This window comes from Geotrypetes seraphini, chromosome 2, assembly GCF_902459505.1.
Source record: "Geotrypetes seraphini chromosome 2, aGeoSer1.1, whole genome shotgun sequence".
NCBI classification, from domain to species: domain Eukaryota; kingdom Metazoa; phylum Chordata; class Amphibia; order Gymnophiona; family Dermophiidae; genus Geotrypetes; species Geotrypetes seraphini.
The window spans coordinates 222,869,945-222,890,575 of NC_047085.1; the positions used below are offsets into that span (position 1 = coordinate 222,869,945).

A 20,631-nucleotide genomic window follows, 5' to 3' on the forward strand; every position below is an offset into this window, starting at 1 on the left:
ACATCACCTTGGTGAATGTCCACAGAGCCGTGGCCAGACCAAAAGGAAGCGCACAGAACTGATAATGTTGCCACAAGATCGCAAAGCGCAGGAAACGATGATGAGAGGCCCAAATAGGAATGTGTAAGTAGGCCTCGGTCAAATCTAGAGAATCACTAACTGCAGAGTTTCCATATGGAAGGAAGGCATGTGAAGAGCCCTGTTGACCCACTTCAAATCCAGGATGGGCCGAAAGGTCCCTTCTTTCTTTGGCACCATAAAGTAAATCGAGTACCAACTTGTGCCTCACTCCTGCAGGGGAACTGGAACCACTGCGTGGAGATCTAACAATCTTTGAAGGGTCTGGTGAAAGGCCTGCTGCTTCCACGCCACCTGCGAGGGAGAAGCGAAAAAATGGACTGGCACGGACCGGACAAACTCCAGAGCAAAGCCGTCCCGAATCACCACCAGAATCCACTGATCGGACATGATGTCTGCCCACTTTGGATAAAAATCTCTCAGCCGGGCGCCCACCGGAACCAAGATGGGCGCCGGCAAGGAGTCATTGGGCAAGATAGGTGGCAGGTGACCTCTTAGAGATAGCCGAGCCCACCATGTCTACTACGGGTGACTTCAGAGTGTCCCTATCCCCTTCTGGAATGGGATACGGCGGTCCATGGAGCGCGCAAAACGAAAAGGGGCTTCTGGCACCTGCCACTGTGTGAGCATAATATCCCAAATATCCTGATGCACAGGAAAAGAGCGGGAAGCAGAGCGTATCCCCTTAAGCAAGGCGTCCACCGTACGCGGGGGCTCCAATAGTGTCCTCAAAGTGCTCAAATCCCTTGCTGGCGGAATCCGACCCCCCAAGAGTATCCTGGAAATCTCCCCAAGGGTCCAGGTCCTCATCAGTTACATCATGTGGCACACCTCAGGATTTTTTTTTTTTTTTTTTTAACAAGACAGACTCCATACCACTGATCAACCAGGGGGCCAGGCTGCTGGCTGAGGCACCTCTACAAAAATGCGGGAAGGTGGGGGGGGACCCAGCACGAGACCTGCCGAGTTTAACACCCCCAAGGTCGGACGGATCCCCAAACAGGACCCGTCCAAGCTCAATCCGGCACAAAAGGGGAACCAGAAGTCCAAAAACAAAGTTCCAACAGTTCTAAGAAGGGAGCCAAATTAGCCTTACCACCTGCTACCGGAGACTGAGGAAGACTGGATTATTAAGGGGGAATTATACTGATATACAAGTTTGATCTCGGTCTATACCTGCTGGTAGCAGTGAGGTATAATACCCATCTGTAAGGCCATACAGAAGATATGAAATACAGTCAAACCTTAGTTTACGAGTGCACCGGTTTGCGAGTGTTTTGCGAGTTTGACTCTATTTATGAGTGCCAGCCCCCGCGATCCGGCATCCCCCCCCTGCTCGTGTTGTCCCCCCCCCTCCGTGATCCTACATCCCCCCGCGAGCACTGAAATAACATCCCTTACCCCGATTTGGCACCAGCACCAATGCACAGGACATGCCGATGCCCGAAGATCCTCCCTCTTGCCTGTGCTGGGCTGGACTGGGCCTTGAGTATTTGCGCATGTTCAAGGCCTTCTGGTCTCGCTCTCTCCGAGATTCTGAGAATCTGGTGCCAGTGCCAAATCGGGGTAAGGGATGTTATTTCGTGCTTGGTGGGGGGGATGTAGGATCGTGGGGAAGAGGGGGGGCGACGCGAGCGGGGGGGAGATGCTGGTTCGCAGGGGGGATGCCAGATTGTGGGGGGGGGGGTAAGGAGCAGCACTGGTGGCCCCAAGGTGGGGGGGGGAATGGAGCAGTAACGGTAGCCTCGGGGGGGGGGGGTGTGGCAGGAGGTGGAACGAATCAAAGCAAGTTTCCTTTACTTCCTATGGAGAAACTCGCTTTGATATGCGAGCAATTTGGTTTATGAGCATACTTCTAGAACGAATTTTGCTCGTAAACCAAGGTTCCACTGTATTGGGTAAATCCTAAGTGGTTTATGGAATGTGATTGTGAAGTGAGACTAGGATAAAATAGTTCGTGCAATTAATTTAGAATTTGCCAGTAAGTACTCCCGTGCCAATTTTTTTCAGGTGAACATGTGCACCACCTGAAAATGAAACAACCGGAAATGTCCTATTTCCTGGACATGTTGGAAATGGGCTTAGCATACAGCAGTGTGTTGCAAACTGTGTGCCCCAGCAGATTCCAGGTGTGTCGCGAGATGCCGGCGCCGGCCGACTGCTTACAGGACTTGTCTCTCATGGCGAGAGGCATGTCCTGTAGTCAGTCGGCTGCCACCTGCGCCTCTCCTCCTTCTCTTCGCATCTCCTTTTGCAGCAAACCTCCCCCTCCCCCCAACAGTAATAAGAGGCTCAGGGCTGCGGCTGGAGGACATCTGCGAACATCGATGTGATGATGTCACGCATGCACATGACATCATCGTATCGACGTCCGCACATTTCTGAGTGCCCTGCAGCCGCAGCCCCGAGATTAGTGTGCTGCAGTTTAAAAAGTTTGTGACACACGCTGGTGTACAGGAAAGTCTCGTGTGGCATTATACTAAGCCTGTTTCCTAGCTCCCTTTTTATCATTTGAAATGTATTAACTGTTTATTTTTCCTTTGCTGTTATCATGACTCACGCCGTCATCCAGCCTTTCCAGGAGCTAGCATGTGACTGAACCAGACTCTGGGACACAAACAGGGCAGGAGAAGAACCACAAATAAAAATCAGTAACATGAAATTGCACCTTTCAGTTTTTCTAAGAGGCAGGTTGTGGTTTTATATGTGCGCGCTAAAGAAAATGGGATCGTCTCTGCAGAAAACAAACATTTGCCATGATTTAATGGTTGCCTTTCCTTTAACAAACGAACCATTTAAACCAGAGAGACATGAGCCACGTGTTCAGGGTCAGAGGTGGAAATCACTGACATGGCATAGTTTTCGGAAACCGGTGGTTCACTTTGCTGACTGAAAACCACTCATGCAGGGAGTCTCTGGCTTTAGCCCTTCCCATCAGTCGTCACACACAGCCTGTGGTGGTTCTCTCTCTAGCCCACAAGACCTTGCAGTAAAAAACAGCTTTGAATCCCTCTTCTTGGAGAGAGAAACAGCTATTCAGGTCAAGAATTCTGCCTAGGTCTCCCACGTAGTGCTGAAAAGTATTAACCACTATTACTACTTACTTATCGTTTCTATAGTGCTAAAAGGCGTACACAGCACTGTACATTTTAACATTCAACAGACAGTCCCTGTTCAGAAGAGCTTACAAATCCAATTTGGACAGACAGGACATCTCTGGGTTGAGGAGTTTCTGGCAGAAGGAATGATACAATGGGTATAGGTATTTGGAGCTTTCTAATACCTACACTATAAACTTTATCAGAAAAGACTCTTTAAAATAAACCATGCTGACAGATTTTTGTGCTTCCACGCAGTAATGATGGGTTGAAATACAAGCAGCAGTAGAATAGGTCTCCTGCACTCATGGAAGCATATTGCAATCATGGAATACAAATGTAGATTGAAGCAAAACTCTGCGCTCACAGGATCGCAGGACATGTACGGGTGAAAACCTCAAGCTGAGCACTTCATTTCTGCTATTGTTTATTATTTCATTCTGTTCCAGATGTGCATTCTCCCAGCTAAACCGAGTCTAATGCAGGCAGGAAGATTGCACTAGAAAAGGCATCCCTCCCCTCCAACCAAAATTTCCATTCGAAAGATCCGCAGCACTCAAAAGTGAACCCTCATTTATTCTAACTTCAATCCACTGCAAAGGAAAATGTTAAACAACAATATAAAAGTGTCATGCACTGAGAATCTGAGGGGCTGAACATCTTAGTGGGTGGAGAGAAAACCACTAGCACCAACAGGAAACCTCTCTGGGTCTGGACCATTTCCACAAGCCAAAGGGGGGGGGGGGGGGGGGGGAACATCCTCTGTCGCAATTCTGCTATGGTGTTTCAAAACTGGTCTCGAGGTAGGCAAATGAAAAAACACTTTGCTTCACTAATGGGATGTAAATATTTCTTATGGTTTTGAAACTATCGGGAGTGGGTATTCAATTTGAACAGCAAGCAGACACCTACCAGATGGTGATGGGACGTCAGTCGTGCAACTGTTTGAGATGCCACTTGCCTCCGTGTTCTGCTGTTTGGCATCATTACAGTCGAAGGATGTGTCTGTATCAGCACTGTTCTCTAAGCTAGTGTGGCTGCAGGGACAGTGTGGAAAATGTTCTTCCGAAGACAATGGAATTTTAGAATCCAGAGGTTTCCTCCACTTTCTGTGTGACTCTCTTCTGGACATCTCATGAACCTGAGAGCCATTATTTATCTGCTCCAGGCTTAAGTGTGAGGGGGTTGTAGCTTTTTGATCATCCTCTGCACTCTCTTTACAGGTACAGTAAGTGGAATGGTGTGAAGATGCACAAATATAGCCAGTTCCGCATAAAATCCCAGATTCGCAGCTGCCGTCTCCATCCAGCATATCTTCAGTCCCTGTAAAGCACTGGCTGAAACTGAGATCTTCTTCTACTTCCAGAGGCTCTGCAAAAGAGGATGCAGGCTTGCTTTCAGGTTGTCCCGAGGCATCCAAACATGAGACCCTCTGAAGACCATTATATACATACTCATTTTCTGTAGGACCATGCCTAAGCTGGCCATCTTCAGATTTCAAAGACAATATCAGTGTGTCCTCTTCAAAATGACAGTGCCTTGCGTCCAAACAGCCCTGCCCACACGGAGGATGTCCATTAAAGCAACAAACATTTTCTGAGAAACTTTTCTCATCAAGAGTCAGCAGAAACATGCCTTCGGAGTGCTGCCGGCAGATAGCGTTCATGCATACTTTATTAATAGCATTATGGGATTTTTCCTGAATAAAAAGAAAATATGATTTATCATAGAATCCAAAAATACCAAAAGGGTGAGAGCAGTTGGTGTAGTAAGGGAAGGGCGGGGAATGGACTGCCCCAGGCGCTGTCTTCGCGGGAGGTGCTGGTGTCCATCCTCCGCTCCCGCGTACCTCTTTAAATGTTTGCCAGTGCATGCAGCATCTTACACTTGCTGCTCGCACTGGCCTTGGCTCCCTCCCGACATCACTTCCTGGTTGCGGGACCAGGACATGACATCAGAAGGGAGCCGAGGCCAGCGCAAGTAGCAGGTGGAACATTTTGAGAGGTACGTTGGGTCGCTCAAGCAAATCCCCAAAAGATGGTGGACACTCAGAAGATAGTCTCAGACATGACATGGTTCCATGTTTCAGCACTAATTAACTGCATCAGGAGTCAACAATGATCTGAATGATTTAAATATAGTTGGGCTGATATTCAGTGCTATTTAGCAGCTGGGTATGGCTTTCGACCAGCTAAATAGCACATGGCCATCTATCTACCAATATTCAAGTTTCTTTATTTTTGATATACCGTCTATCAAAACAAGTGTCTAAGCGGTATACAATATAATGAGTTTTTTAAAAAAAAGCAATTAAAAGGTAAATAAAAACAGCATCTTATCAAATATAAAAAATACTAGACGGATACACATTGACGTACATGAGACAAAAGGGAAGTTGGGGAGGGGAAGTTTTTTTAAATGCATCAAAGTAAAATTAGTAAAAAAGGGAGGTAAAAGGGGAGTGGTGAGAGATTAGGGTAGGGATCGTTTCAAAAGAAGCGTTTGGTGTTTCAAGTCTTCACGAAAGTTAAAGGTTTGAGATGCGAAAGCTGGTACTAAACAGTATAGGTGTCTCTAAAGAGAAAAGTTTTAAGTTTAGCTTTAAATTTTTCAAGAGTTCTAATGGAAGGGCATTCCACAGAGAGGGGGTGGTGACTGAAAAAATAGATTTGCGTATTGATGGTATGGAAAGTAGGTTTTGATTGTTAGATCGGAGGGCCCTGCCTATCTCCTGGTCAGGGGATTGGCATATATGGCAGCTGCATTTAAGCTCGAAATTGAATGCCAGTGGCCAGATACAGCCCCAGCATTGAATATCCAGGTCCGCCAACGACCTTGTGGTATGAATATTGGCCCCAGGGTATTTTCTCAGAGCTTAAAACAGAGAAGTATTTATACCGATTATTTCCCTTAGAAACCCCGAATAGCCCCCCAATTACAGTTTTAAATCGTTCTTTTTATTATTTTATTAATTTTCAAACAATTTTTGTACAGAACCATATAGAATGGAATTTTAAACAAATTGACTTAACACACACAAATTTTTTTTTATACATAAACCAAATTCAACAGATCTCCATCTAGCCCATATTTAGGGAGAGCATAACCTATTTTTCTATAATCCAATCCAAGAAAAGTCAGTTCATTCAATTCATTGTGGACTCCTGATGTGGGTGATTAGCATATTTTTACCTACAAAAATGGCCTTGAAAAGTGCAATCACCATATCTAAAAGCAGCTCATTTGAAATGTGACCCAAGAATACATTCAAAGAAATGTTCATCAAGTGTATCAGCCACTATGTGAGAATGCCAAACGGGCCCCAGGGACTCAATTCGACAGAAAAAGAGGAGTCTTCCTTTGCCCAGCACAGGGAGAAGCAAATAAAAGAAAGGCAAAGCTGATGTCACAATACAACACAAGGGATTTTATTGAAAGTTCGCCTGTTTTAATTCTGACTGCTGAGATTGTTTGTCTTTTAAATTTTTTGCCGTCACTGTCTGGTTTTTCACACTTGCTCTTGTTTTTAGATTTTAAGTTTATCTGAGTATACAGTTTCAGGACAATTTTGTATATATTTAGGTCTTTTTCAAGACTACCTGAAATAGAGATACCACTGTAATATCCTGTTATCAGGTATGTTATCCTTGTTTTAATATTTTTCAAGACTTCCTTTGACCATGATTTATGATATTTACCATGTCTTGTATTTGTTTATCATATGCTGTACGTTTTATCATTTTAATAATTGTTTTATTTAATATATTTATTTTACTGTAGTTTGGTATGTCCCATGAGGAAGGCCGTGTTCTGCTAAAACCAGGACCCTAGTTGGGACTTCCCATGGGAACTTTCAATAAAATCCCTTGTGTTGTATTGTGACATTGGCTTTGCCTTTCTTTTGTTTTGCTTCTCCCAGGGACTCAATGGCAGTTCAGGTTTGAGTTTGGGCCTGAGTGCTCTTTGATACCACTTGTGGGATGTCTGCTTTTGTTAGTGGGGTATGTATGGTGAACTACATGCACCAAACCATGCCTTAACACATTTTAGTGACTAGATTTCTGTGTGTCAACTGGATTTCTCTTATTTTTCTTGCTTCTTTATAACAACGCCAGACATTAAAAAAAAACCACTTACAAAATTAAAATATACTAATGAAGGAAAAGAAGCATCAAACTCAATGCACAACTCTAACATGTTTCACTTGTACACCTCTCTCCGTATTCACAGGGTTGGAAAGGCAAAGCCTGACCCACCCCTACCTCCCTCCCGCCTCCCAGTCTTCTCCACACCTTATTTAGGGCCAACTCTGACCCATTACCGCCTCCCAGACCTCTCCACACCTAACTTTTAAAACCTGGTGGTTTAGCAGTGAAGTGGGGCAGGAGCGATCTTCCTACTCTCCTGTCCCATGCACAGCCATGAACAAAAATGGCTGCCATGAGTTCCTGCTGTAGTTCCTGCCCCACCAGGACTAATAGTACAATGTTTTCCCCCATTGTTTGGTGCAATTGTCAATCAAGTGCTAGGTGCCGCTTATAGAATTCCCCCCCCCCCCTTTACTGGTGCCAAGGCGTGCTTAGACATTGCTAGGCGTCCTGTAGGTAGGCACCCAAGTACATTAGGCCAGGTTTTACTTGGCCTAATTTACTGGTGCCTAACTTGGATGCCTAAATCGACCATGCCTACTTTTCAGGTAGGCGTCAAGTAGAATTCTACACCTATCTTTTAATTTTATATTTTTTTAGTCAATTTATCAATTAACTTCAATGGCGCGGTCAATTAGAATGCCATTTAAGCTAACTGAATTTAGATTAGGCGTGGATTTTAGTCAGGTGTTGCTAGGCGGCCTCAATTAGGTGACCTAGCAGCACCTAACTAAGGCGATGTTTATAGAATCTGGCTCTACCTGGTTAGGTGGGGGCGGTGCATGGGTAGAGCCAGAACTTAACTAGTTTGTGGTGATATTCAGCCTGCTAACTGGTTAAGTGAACGGATAAAGTTAGGACAGCTGAAAGGCTAACTAATGCCTGATCCAAATATCAGCTAGTATGTAGTTATTTTCTGGGTTGCCGAACTAAAGCCGAATATTCCATGCCAGAGGCTAGGGTTAATTTAGCCTGCAGCTGCGAGTGGTTTACAAGCCACTTACCACCCTATACCACCCTGGGCTGAATATCGACCCCAGTTCTGTAAATTAATCACAAGTGGCATTTTTGTTTGGATGACTCTTCATTTTTAAGAATAAAATGTATTCAGCAATCTGTACTTCTTATTGCAGTTGGTTGATAGTTAAACCGTCCTGTCTCTGCAAGAAAAAAAGAAAGCAAACTACAAAGGCAAGCACAAACTTTCATTGGGAAATAAAACAACCATACCTTATTTCCTTTTATGCTGTTGCATGCTTCATTAACCCAGTTCTGCAAATCTGCTGCAGAAAAAAAACATGGCATTTGATACGTTCAGAAATCTGCTCGATTCATTAAAGCATCTGTTTAATCATTCCACATTTATTGCTTATCTTTGTACCTCCCATAGCTCAGTTCAACTTATCCCATGGAACAGGAGCAGAGCAGATGTTTCCACAACGATGGAAACAAGGAGGAAGTGGAAAACCACAGACCTGTTTAGTTTAACAGCAGTGCTGGGGAAGTCAATGGAAGTAATACCGAAGGAGACAGAAGTACAGTATCTTGAAGAAAGCGACTTAGAGCATCTCAGGCAGTGATGGAGCGCGGGTAAGAGGCACCCTGGGCGGTGGTGCCCCTCCCCCTGCTGCCCATTCGCTGCACGCGCGCCCCTTCCCATGTACCTCTTTAACATTCCCGGCGCAAGCAGCAACCCCAACCTGCTGCTTGTGCCAGCGTCGGCTCTTCCCCTGACATCACTTCCTAGGCGCGGGTGCAGGAAGTGAAGTCAGAAGAGCTGATGCTGGCACAAGCAGCAGTTTGGAGTTGCTGCTCGCGCAGGGAACATTAAAGAGGGACATGGGAAGAGGCGTGCGCGTGCGATAGTGGGAGGGCAGGGAAGGAGCAGGGTGGTGGAGAGGAGGACGGGTGCAGGTGCCCCTTACTACGCCACTGATCACAGACACCATGGTTTCAGACGGGGATAGTTTAAAGCCACATGCTGTTTCACTGAAACGTACTGCTGTTCACAGTGCGACGATGCTTGCGATTTGCCATCATTTCCATACCCCCTCTTTTACAAAACTGCGCTAGCAGTTTCTAGCACTGAGAGCCACTGAATGGCCCACGTTGCTCCCGACGCTCATAGGAACTCTATGAGCATCGGGAGTAGCGTGAGCCATCCAGTGCGGCTCCCCGCGCTAGAAACTGCTATCGTAGTTTCGTAAAAGGAGGCCATAATTTCCAGTAGGGCCTAATTTCCAGTAGGGCCTATTCCATGGTAATGCTTGGTAGCATGCAGTAATAGGGTAGCACACTTTGGCCAATCAAGTTGGAAGCGACTAGAGTGGCAGATCAGGGGAAGCCGTAGATGTGTCCAATTTGGATATCATTAAAACCCTTGACACTGTTCCATAGAGAAGACTATTGAACAAACTAGCCAGGTTGAGAATTAGAAGAAATATTACAAATTTAGTTGAAAAACTGACTAGGCCACAGGGCTTAGAGTGGTAGTCAATAGAATCACTCTGTTAAAGGAGACAGGGGCAATTCTATCGCTTGATGCCAAGATGTGGGCGCCACCATAGTGTCAATTCCTTACTGGCACATTGGAGCGCCTAAGCCATTACAGAGTATGTTTTATGTTTTATTTAAAAGCTTGATACACACATCACTTATCAATCCTTATGGCTAAACTCCAAGGTTCAAATAGGAGGGTCTGGCATATTCTGGAAGCATTGGAGGCAGGCAGGCATTCGTACATTAGATGATGTTATATATCTAATGGGAAACTGCTTGATTTTTCACGACTGCAACAATCATTCGGTATTGCAAAGTCTCAGAATTATAGGTGGCTGCAATTGAAGCAGGCCATTCAGAGTGGGTTCCCTGAATGGCAGAATCTCAAAAATCATTATAGCATGCAGGTCCTATGCTTCCAGACAGATTTGCTGGGGCATCAGGCCGCCAGGTGGTATAAATTAATTTCTGAATTCTTGAATAAAAAACCTAAAACTAGTCTTAGAGACATTTGGAGCATCGAGATAAAGCAATATATTTCTGCATCTCGATGGCCACGAATTTGGACTTGGAGGTTGAGATGTACAGCATCAGCATCTATGAGACAAACATGGTTTTTTCTGTTACATACATCTTTTTGGACCCCTGTTAGGTTACATAAGTTAGACAGTTCTAAATCTAATAGATGCTGGCACTGTCATCTAGACACAGGGACATTGGATCATTTGTTGTTCTTTTGTCCTTTGATACTCAGCTTCTGGAAGTCAATATGGGGTCAGATTAACCTCAAACTGGAATCAACAATCCCTTTGACGTATGAGGCAATTATATGTGGAACATTGCTGCATGTCAAGCCTCCCATGGATAGCTACAAGGGCAGGATTTTCTTAATTATGACAGGGATCGCTATGTAAATGATAACCCGCAATTGGAAAAATTGTGACCGCCTCAACTTTGCTGATATGTTAGGGCATAGCAAATTATTTAAATTGGTTTGGGGCCCACTGATATCCTTTGTTATTTCAACATAGCTGTCTTTGTTTAAATTTTTTTTTATTTTTACACATATCCAGGGTGGGGTGGGTGGGTGGGTGGGGGGGATATCTTTCTGGTTCATTACTTGATTAAATTGTTGGATGGGAGGGATATTTATTTTCTGTATTGTTATTAATGGAATTTAAGTGCTTATTTTGTTATTAATGTCTGTATAATTCATGGCACTTTGCATTAGCTTTGAAAATTAATAAAGATTAAAAAAAACAAAAAAAGCTTGATACACCACCTTATCGGATCAGGGAGGTTTTACAGTCGTCCCCCCAAACCCCCCCCCCCCCCCCAAGTTTAAAAGAAATAAAGGAACTCCATTAAAATAATAGGAAAGACCTAACCACATCCAGAAAGACAGACCTTCAACCAAATATCCATTCATAATCCTGTTACTTGTTAATGTTCTTAAGGTATAACCAGGACAATAGTACAATGTTTTCTCCCATTTCTTAGAGATTTATGTTGGCCTCCCCTCCAATAATTCTTCAATCGTCAAACGCCATTTTAACAAAAGAATGTTTTTAATAGTCTTTTAAAATTTGTATAATGCAGAGCCTCAATGGCACTAGAAAATTTAGGCATACCCATTTACAATGGGTTAATGGCCTATGTAAGCTGGCATGCCACAGTGACCATGCAATGCATGCCCCTATTTGTCCTGTTCTGTTAATTTAGATTGTAAGCTCTACTGATCAGGGACCGTTTCTTAAATATGTTGTTGTACAGCATTAAGCGTGTCTATCAGTGCTATAGAAATGTTAAATAGTAGTAGCAGTAGTAGTAGTAGTAGTAAGTGTCACTTGGTGACAGGCCCACGGCTCACCCATGCTCCGCCTACACATACATCCCCTTGCAGCTACATGCTACACAACTTTGGTGTGCATTTTATACAATAACACCTATACTTAAGTGAGTAATTGTAAATTACTGGCACCTCTGACACACATAAATTGCTAACATACTATAAACCACGTGTGTACTTGGCACCTAATAATAAGACACCAACCCCCACTTTTACTAAACTGCGATAGTGGTTATTAGCACAGGGAGCCGTGCTGAATGCTCCGTGCTGCTCCCGATGCTCATAGGAATTGTATGAGCGTCGGGAGCAGTGCGGAGCATTCAGTGTGGCTCCCTGCGCTAAAAGCTGCTATCACGGTTTAGTATAAGGGGGGGGGGCAAGTTATAGAAAGAGAGGGAAGTAACCACCAAGAGACTCGGAGATGAGCAGGATGAACCCTCCAACTCACTGTCTTTTAAAGTTTAACAAATGGAAATTTATGAAAAAGAGAAAGTTTACCTATTTGCCGATGATATTAAAATTTAAAAACAGAGTAGGCATGTAAACAGGGAGAAGAAGCAAGATCCAAATGAACTCAAAAATGTGGAAAAATGGTCATTATTATAACAACTGTATTTGAATACAAAAGAAAAATTCAATTCATGGATTTTGGGGTATGGTTACCATATGGCTCCATAAAAACGAGGATGTCTCTATCCATCCTCTTTTTTTCTGGAGCCATATAGAAACATAGAGTATGACGGCAGAAAAGGGCCGACGGCCCAACAAGTCTGCCCACTCAAGAACCCTTCCTCCCTGGAGTATCTATCGTTTGAGCATAACTCTGTAGTACTCCCACCTGTTTGTCCCATCGACTCTTGAAGTCGAGCACGCTACTGGCCTCAACCACCTGACATGGAAGATCATTCCATCGATCAACCACCCGTTCGGTGAAGAAGTATTTCCTGGTGTCGCCATGAAATCTTCCCCCCTTAAGTTTTAGTGGATGCCCTCCTCCACTTTGATGTGACCCGTGATGTATTTGAATGTTTCTATCATGTCCCTAATTTGGGGTGCACAAATCTAAGGACCAAACTACCTTTATGAAGGTGATGGCGTGATAGTCTCAAAACAAAAAACTCACCCAAGAGGTAGAATCTACTATGCAAAGGCCACAAGGCAGCCAGTCAGGATACATTTCTTCTTATTGTTTTCATTTATGATTGTGACAATCTCAGCATCTGGCTGTTTCCTGTTTCTGGTATAGCTGTTTATCTGTCCCATCCAAATAAAAATGCTTTTTCTAGACATTAGTGAGGCATACAGTGGCATAACGAGGGTGAGAGGCACCCAGGGCATTGCACCCCTCCCCTGCCTCCTTTCTTCACCCTCCCCCACCTCCACACACTCCTGCTGCCCATGCGCCGCTTCCCTTCCTCTCGTACCTCTGTAACGTTCCCAGCATGAGCAGCAACTCCCAGGGCTGTTGCCGCTCCAGCATCGGCTCTTCCTCTGACGTCACTTCCTAGGCGCAGGTCCAGGAAGTGACATCAGAGGAACAGCCAACGCTAGCGCGACAGCAGCTTGGGGGTCGCTGCTCACGCTATGAACGTTACAGAGGTTTGGGAGAAGGGAAACGGCATGCACATGCGGTAGTAGGGGGTGCAAGGAAGGAGGATGGGTGCCTGCACCCAGGGTAGAACACCCCCACCCCCTAATTACGCCACTTGAGGCATAGTTAATTGTATGGAGATCTTTTCTATGACCTCCCTAAGAGCTCCTTTTACAAAGCCGCGGTAGCGACTCTCTCACGGCAAATGTACTGAAGGCCATTCAATTCCTATGGGCTTCAGTGCATCGGCTGCAGGGTACTTGATACCACAGCTTTGTAAAAGGGGCCTAACTGAAAGGGTATTTGATCACAGGATGCAAGGCATTTAAAATGCATAGGTAAGAAACACAGCTATAACACAAACCTCTGTCCTCGTCAGTTCTTCCTCTATGCTTAGCTCCTCCTACTGACAGAGAAGAGATCTGACAGTCCTGTGACATTATGAAGTGATTTTCCACAGGACTCAGACAGAGAGGTCTACCAGATGACACCAGGTCATGAGGGCCGAGGACCAGACTATGCCAGATTTAATTTTGCTCCATTACATTTTGGAACATGTCACTTCATTTTTTCTTAGAAAAGCAAGCCTGTGGCCCAAAGCTGAAATGGGAAAAAAGCAGGTCAGCCCTGATTCAAAGGCTGTCTCCACCGAATGACCTTATAAACCAGTATGCAGCAAGAACTGCAAGATTGTTTTTTTAAAATATGCTTCACTGTTGTCTGTTTTAAGGATAACTTTACCAAAGCTGAGAAAAGATAGGTTGTTTTGTAGTTAATCATATTACAAGAAGCAACCACTGTTAGACATACCTGTCACTGTTTTCACCTTCTTCCTATGGTGCACAACAAAGATGATAAGGACCACCAACGTCACACACAAAAAAAGGATAGAAAAAATCACAATTTGCAAAACAATATCCGACTCTGTAAAAGAAAGAAAAGGAACAGAACACAAAATAAACCTCCAGCCTTGCTACATATCATGGTGGCTGTAACATTATTTTTGCTAAGATGTTTTTTATAGACCTTTATGTGGTATAGAGAAGTCTCATTATGTTAAGTGACTCAGAGCCCATCGAGAAAAAATGGCAAATACAGTAGATTGTACAGTAGTTTTCCAGCCCACACGGGGATTGGTGGATACCGGATAATTGTTTTTCTGCTTAATTGAGAGTGTTTTAGAAACCTGGTCTAACACACACTCAATTCCACAACTTCCCCCCCCCCCGCCCTGAAACAGTGCTGCAGCCGCAAAGCCCTCCTCCCTCCCTCAAGCTCTGTAGTGGCAGAGGCAGGCGGCAGTCCTGAGCTGCTCCCTCCCTCCCTCTCTTTCTCTTCCTTACCCAAAGCATATTGGTCAGCAGGGCTTTTTCTCTGACGTGTCAGAGGAAAAGCCCGGTCAGGGCTGGCTGCAAGCAGCCCGTGTCTCCTGCTGACCAATGTGCTTCAGGTAAGGAAGAGAATGAGAGGGAGGGAGGGAGCGGCTCAGGACTGCCGCCTGCCTCTGCCACTTTGGGGCTTGAGGGAGAGAGGAGGGCTTTGTGGCTCAGGATCGCTGCCGAACTGGTGCTTCGAGGCAGGAGGGAGAGAAGTTTGTAACTGCTTGGAGTTTGGGGGCTTGAGGGAGGGAGGGAGGATTTTCAGTTCATAGACAACCCCGCAAAAGACAAAGGCGCGCGCCGACAACTGAGCGCAAGACGGAGGTGCGCGCCAAAGAAAATTACAGTTTTTAGGAGCTCCGACGGGGGGTTTTGTTGGGGAGCCCCCCCCAGTTTACTTAATAGAGATGGCGCCAGCGTTATGGGGGGTTTGGGGGGTTGTAACCCTCCACATTTTACTGTAAACTTAACTTTTTCCCTAAAAACAGGGAAAAAGTGAAGTTTTCAGTAAAATGTGGGGGGTTACAACCCCCCACACCCCCACAACGCGGCGCGATCTCTACTAAGTAAAGTGGGGGGTTCCCCCCCACGCCCCCCCCGTCAGAGCCCTAAAAACAGTAATTTTCTGCGGCGCGCACTTCCGCGCTGCGCTCAATTGTCTGCGCGCGCCTTTGTCACGGCACCGGATTTTCAGCTTAGAACACTACTGCTGGTGTTTCAAGGGACTTTTTTTTTTTTTACACCTGTGAGTTTTTTGCCGGTTGTGTGAGAGTCTTGGTTAACCGAGACTCTACTGTACTTATATAGAAAGATTTACAAACTTACATTCATTCAGTGAAGGAGAGAAGAGCCAGGGTGGTGTGTGGGGCACTGAGAAAAATGTTCCACAGCCATTAGTGCATAGGGAGAGGGGTGGTCTTCAGAGCAATAAATTCAGGGTTTATTTATTTAAAATTATATTACCTACAGCATCCAACAATTTTGCGCGGGTTACAATAAAGCATACATAATAAAATCACATGCAGCTGCAATAAACAAGCAAGAGCAAAAGTGGAAATGTCCAATCAGAATGGTGCACAAAAAGTGTCTTTCAACTCATCTGATAAATCCAAATGTCTTTATTCATCCAAAATAACTCATTCATCCAAAGTAACTCAATGACTCGACATGATCATGTTTCGGCCACCCGGCCTGCATCAGGAGTCTTAGGAGTCTTTGGGTATCAATTGGATAAATATGCTCTAAAACACAACGATCAAACCGTTGCTCCGAATCTTGTGAAACTACAAACCAACACGACCTTGCAGTGTTGGTTTGTAGTTTCACAAGATTCGGAGCAACGGTTTGATCGTTGTGTTTTAGAGCATATTTATCTAATTGATACCCAAAGACTCCTAAGACTCCTGATGCAGGCCGGGTGGCCGAAACGTGATCATATCGAGTCATTGAGTTACTTTGGATGAATAAAGACATTTGGATTTATCAGATGAGTTGAAAGACACTTTTTGTGCACCATTCTGATTGGACATTTCCACTTTTGCTCTTGCTTGTTTGATTTTTGTGGATTTGTTTCCCCTATTTTAGTGTGGCTGCAATAAACGAGACATAATAATGCATACAACAAAGCAGTAATAAATAATAAAATAAGATTCAGTGATAAACTTGATCAAACAGAATTATGTTCATTTGTTTTCTAAACTGCAAAACACTCAGCAATTCTCTAACTTCAGCAGGCAAGGCATTCCACAAACAAGCTCCCTTTATCGATAACATGGAATGCCTATTAATAAAATAAGTGATAGATTTAAAAGACTGAATTTTAAGTAGCAATTGATCCTCAGAACGTAACAATTGTAGAGGATGGTATCAAAGATGCCAGAGCAGTCAATCCATTGTCCTTTAACAGTTTGAAAATAAGACACAACACCTTGAACTCAATACGAGTTTGAATTGGTAACCAGTGCAAATCACCCAAAACAGGCGTGATGTGTTCCGATTTTGACACATTCACAATTAGCCATGCAGCGGCATTCTGGGCCAATTGTAATGCCTGACTCACATGTTTAGGCAAACCAAGAGAATTACAATAATCAAACACAGAAGTCAATATAACAGCAATAAAGAGTGCAAAAGTTAACAACAGAAAGATAATCCTTCAACCTTCTCAACAATCGCAGCTTGAAAAATGCTTTTTGACACAACAACCTTAATCTGCGGCTTAAATGACAAAGCAGAATCAAGAACAATGCCAAGTTATTTACATTGGCTAAGTACAGGAATCACCAAAGTCAATTTCAGACAGAAATTCAACCAACTGACTACTACGTCCAAGATATAAAATTTGAGTCTTTGCCACATTGAGCTTAAAATGATTCCATGACATCCAGCCACTGACTGTCCGCAGACAACCATGTAACAAAAGTGCAAACACCATTTTTTGAATGAATTTTCTACATCAGCACTTCCCGGGAGCGATAAATCAGTGCTGGTGTCTCAGTGTGGCATTTACCTTAAAGATAAGTGCTGTTTTCTATATTATTGGCGCTATCTTTTTTGTATAAAAGATTAATTTAAATTTAACACACTTAACATATGGGGCTTTGACCTATGATTGAGACATGACCTGCTACATTTACTATCCACACGCAGTAATGTTGCCTTAAAGGTCTCTTTTTACCCATATGCTAAGACTTAGTTTGTGCTTTGATCATTCACACTGGTGTGTTTGGATTTCACTTGTTGTAATAGTAACACCAGCAATTGTGCTGTCTAATGTATTTCATCACTTTTTCAGACAGGCCCGTTTGTTAAGGTATTAAGGACAATCTATAAATTTTGGGTGTTTGAGTAAGCCCACCTGTGATCTTTATCTACCAATATGTTCCAAGTATCTACATTGCATTTTAATCATAAGAAAGACCAAAAAAAAGGCTCTTATGGTCTGGTTGTTTTTTAGTTTGGTTGTTTTTAACAGTAATTCAGTTGGACTTCGAAAGCAGAAAAAGATGCATGAAGCCAATGAGAGACCTAGGGTCCTATATTCAAAGCAATTTAAATGGCCAGGAGAGGTTCCTGGTGTAAAGTACTGCGAGGCTGTTGCTATGAATAGCGACAGTCATTTTCAAGAGCAGCCAGTGATGGGCTGCTCTTGATCACGCCTGTCTGTTTCTCCCTAGACCAGCAGAAACTAGCAAAGGTAGGCCCAAGAGGAACTATGGAGGTGATAGAGCTCAGACCTCTTGACATTTTCTTTGAGGGGAGGGGGATGTTAAGGGGAATAATGCTCCAGAAGTAGGAGGAGGATTGGAAGAGGGGGGAGGGAAGAAGCTCAGGACATGGGCAGATAATCACGTGAAGGTTCCAGCTGATATTCAGCTGGGACCTGCATAAGTGTCTCAGCTGGAGTATTGGCTATGACCCACCTATACCTGGTTGCTAGCACTTAAACAGTTAGTCTCAGATATTCAATGTTGATGCCCAGACAATGGCCCGGCATTGAATATATGGAATTAATTCTGCCCACTGCACTCAGCATAAGAATGCTGATCACTGTGGGCTGAATATCAGCCAGCAAATTCTTATCTGTGGCTGTGTTATTTTAGAATTTAATCTCCTAAACAGAGCTTCTTGTATACCATTAATAAAATAAAATGTAAATAAATAAATAAAATATAACCACACAACCACACAACTCCATGCCAATGCTCACATAAAGTGAGACATTTTGATGGCCAACAAGCCTCAAAATAAGAGAAGAGTCAGCAAGTAGATATTTTGGGGCCTGTAACTGAACTGTCCAATGACACGTCTCAAATAGTTCCAGGAAAAAGTTCAACTCTCCCCCCCCCCCAACACTTTTTTATAAAACCGCAGAAGTGGTTTTTAGTGCGGGCCGGCACACCGAATGTTCTGCATTGCTCCCAACGCTCATAGGAACTCTATGAGTATCAGGAGCAGCGCAGAGCTTTCAGTGCACCGACCTGCGCTAAAAACCGCTTTCAAGGGTTTGTAAAAGGGGGGGGGGATATTAAGGTGCAGATTCATAGGATAGGTTCTTTTAACATTTGGGTTTGTAACCTTTATAACCTTTTTAGAATCTGCTATTCACTTTGCATCATCCTGACAATCATTTCACACCATCAAGGTTGTCATAAATCTTTGCAGATGTGGAGGGGCATTTAAAAAAAAAAAAAATCGACTTGGATGTTTTCAGCTGGACATTCAAAGTTGGAGGAACAGAAATGGCCATTTTTGAATGGCAAACTGCTGGATGTCCAATTTTTTAGTCTACTTAAGACATCTTAGCCACTGGGACACCTAGGCCACCAAAATGTCTAACTTTATACCCCCTGAAAGACATCCCAACAGAACAATGGGACCTTAGAGGGCACTGCTGTGAACTTCACATAAAGGGTGTCAGATATATATCTCAGCATAACCCCCTTATAATTTAAGGTGAGTCCCCCAAAACATACTATACCCACCTGTATACCACCCCAATATAATTTATGGCAGCAGGTGGCATCTATATGGCAGTATAGTAGAGTTTGTGTGGGCTCACACATTCTACCATAAATGTGGTAGTTAGAGTGTCTTATGGGCCTAGGTCCTCCTCTCTATGGTTCACTAGCCCATCCTCTAGGCTACTTAAGACACCTGTGTGTAGCTCTATTAGGCTTCCCCATACTAGATGCTGCTGTTTTACCTTTTTGTTCTCATTTTTGTGCTGTGGAAGGGGGGTCAGGGAGCACTGGAGAAGTGTGGGGGTGTCTTAACTTGATGTATGCAGTGGTCATCCAGTCAGTTTGGGCACCTTTGTGGCAATTAGACGCTTCTAAAACAGGTCTAGTTCGAAAACGACTAAATTCCATCCAGGATGTCTTGCAAAACGTTTGATTAATTATCACTGCAAGATGTGCAAGTCTAACCCAACCTGAGGCACGCCCAAAGCCTGCCCATAACACACCTCCACCATCCCGTCTCGTGCTCTGGACACACAGAGGCTGGGCTATCTCACTAGACGTCCAGAAAAGGTGGTTTCAATTATTGGTACTTTGACGTCCTGGAGATTAGGATATCCAAGTGCCGATTTAGGATGGTTTTGGACGTCTATGTTTTTTGATTATGAGCCCAATTGTCAATTAAAAAGCAGCATGGTGTCCTGATATGTAGCAACTTATAAGCTATTTAAACATCTATGGTCTTACCATGATACACACAACTGGCATCTGTCTCCGTGGTCCCAGGAACTTCTTCTATCATCCCTGAGGCTGAGCAACTTCAAGAATGAAAAACAGAAAGAAAAGTCTGAGTCATTCTATGTTTCTTAAGGAGAAAGGAGCTGAGCATCAAAAACAGCTTAAACAGTTAATCTACTTGATGGTTCAGCAAAGTTATCAATGTGGACTACCATTAAGACATGCTATTTTACTGTTAACTCCAAATATTAGTAACTAGGTCTCGCAGCATTAAATGGAGCCAGTGCTAAAATAGCATGCGTTAACTATGCTCCTTGGTTCCTTCTAGGCCATAAAGAAAATACTTGAAAACTTGAATCAGATCCATAGTGTGTGCATGTGTTTGTAATATGGCTATAGACAAAAGTGCAAATGAGCCAATCCTAGAGCTCTGACTGTAGGACACTGCTAATTGTGCTGTGGTCTACCAGGGTCAGTTGGACATGGACATGGCACACAGATGGTTGAGGTCAGTCCCAAGGAGGGAAGGGAACAAGGTGGCTGCAACTGGGATGAAGTGGCATAGACTTCTGTAGCGGAAGTGGAAAGGAAACTTGAAAACAAAATCAGATGTAAAGCATGGATAGAGGTTCTTATTGCCTGGGTTATAAATGACATTGTGGTGATGCTGTGATCACACATACAGACCAGAGATGGAGCAACTTCTCAGCATGATCTAAAAAGGACAGAACATAATCAAGGGGTTCACAGAGTCCCAACCCACTTCTGGATTGTGGTCTGCAACTGAATAA

The 20,631-nt window shown here is 43.9% G+C and overlaps 1 protein-coding gene across 2 annotated transcripts in view; it reads right to left on the reverse strand.

Moving 5' to 3' along the window:
* The window catches only part of TNFRSF11A (TNF receptor superfamily member 11a), a 108,483-nt gene that overhangs the window by 15,651 nt on the left and 72,201 nt on the right, over nt 1–20,631 (reverse strand). Inside the window, exons 6-9 of one of the 2 annotated variants that reach the window (XM_033934991.1) lie at nt 19,850–19,920; nt 14,074–14,187; nt 8,555–8,604; nt 4,089–4,875 (exon numbers count right to left, since the gene is read on the reverse strand). In XM_033934991.1, the coding sequence (XP_033790882.1) occupies nt 4,089–4,875; nt 8,555–8,604; nt 14,074–14,187; nt 19,850–19,920 (1,022 nt within the window). Of the gene's footprint in view, nt 1–4,088; nt 4,876–8,554; nt 8,608–14,073; nt 14,188–19,849; nt 19,921–20,631 lie in introns of both variants that reach the window. The other variant, XM_033934990.1, reaches the window with a different exon arrangement.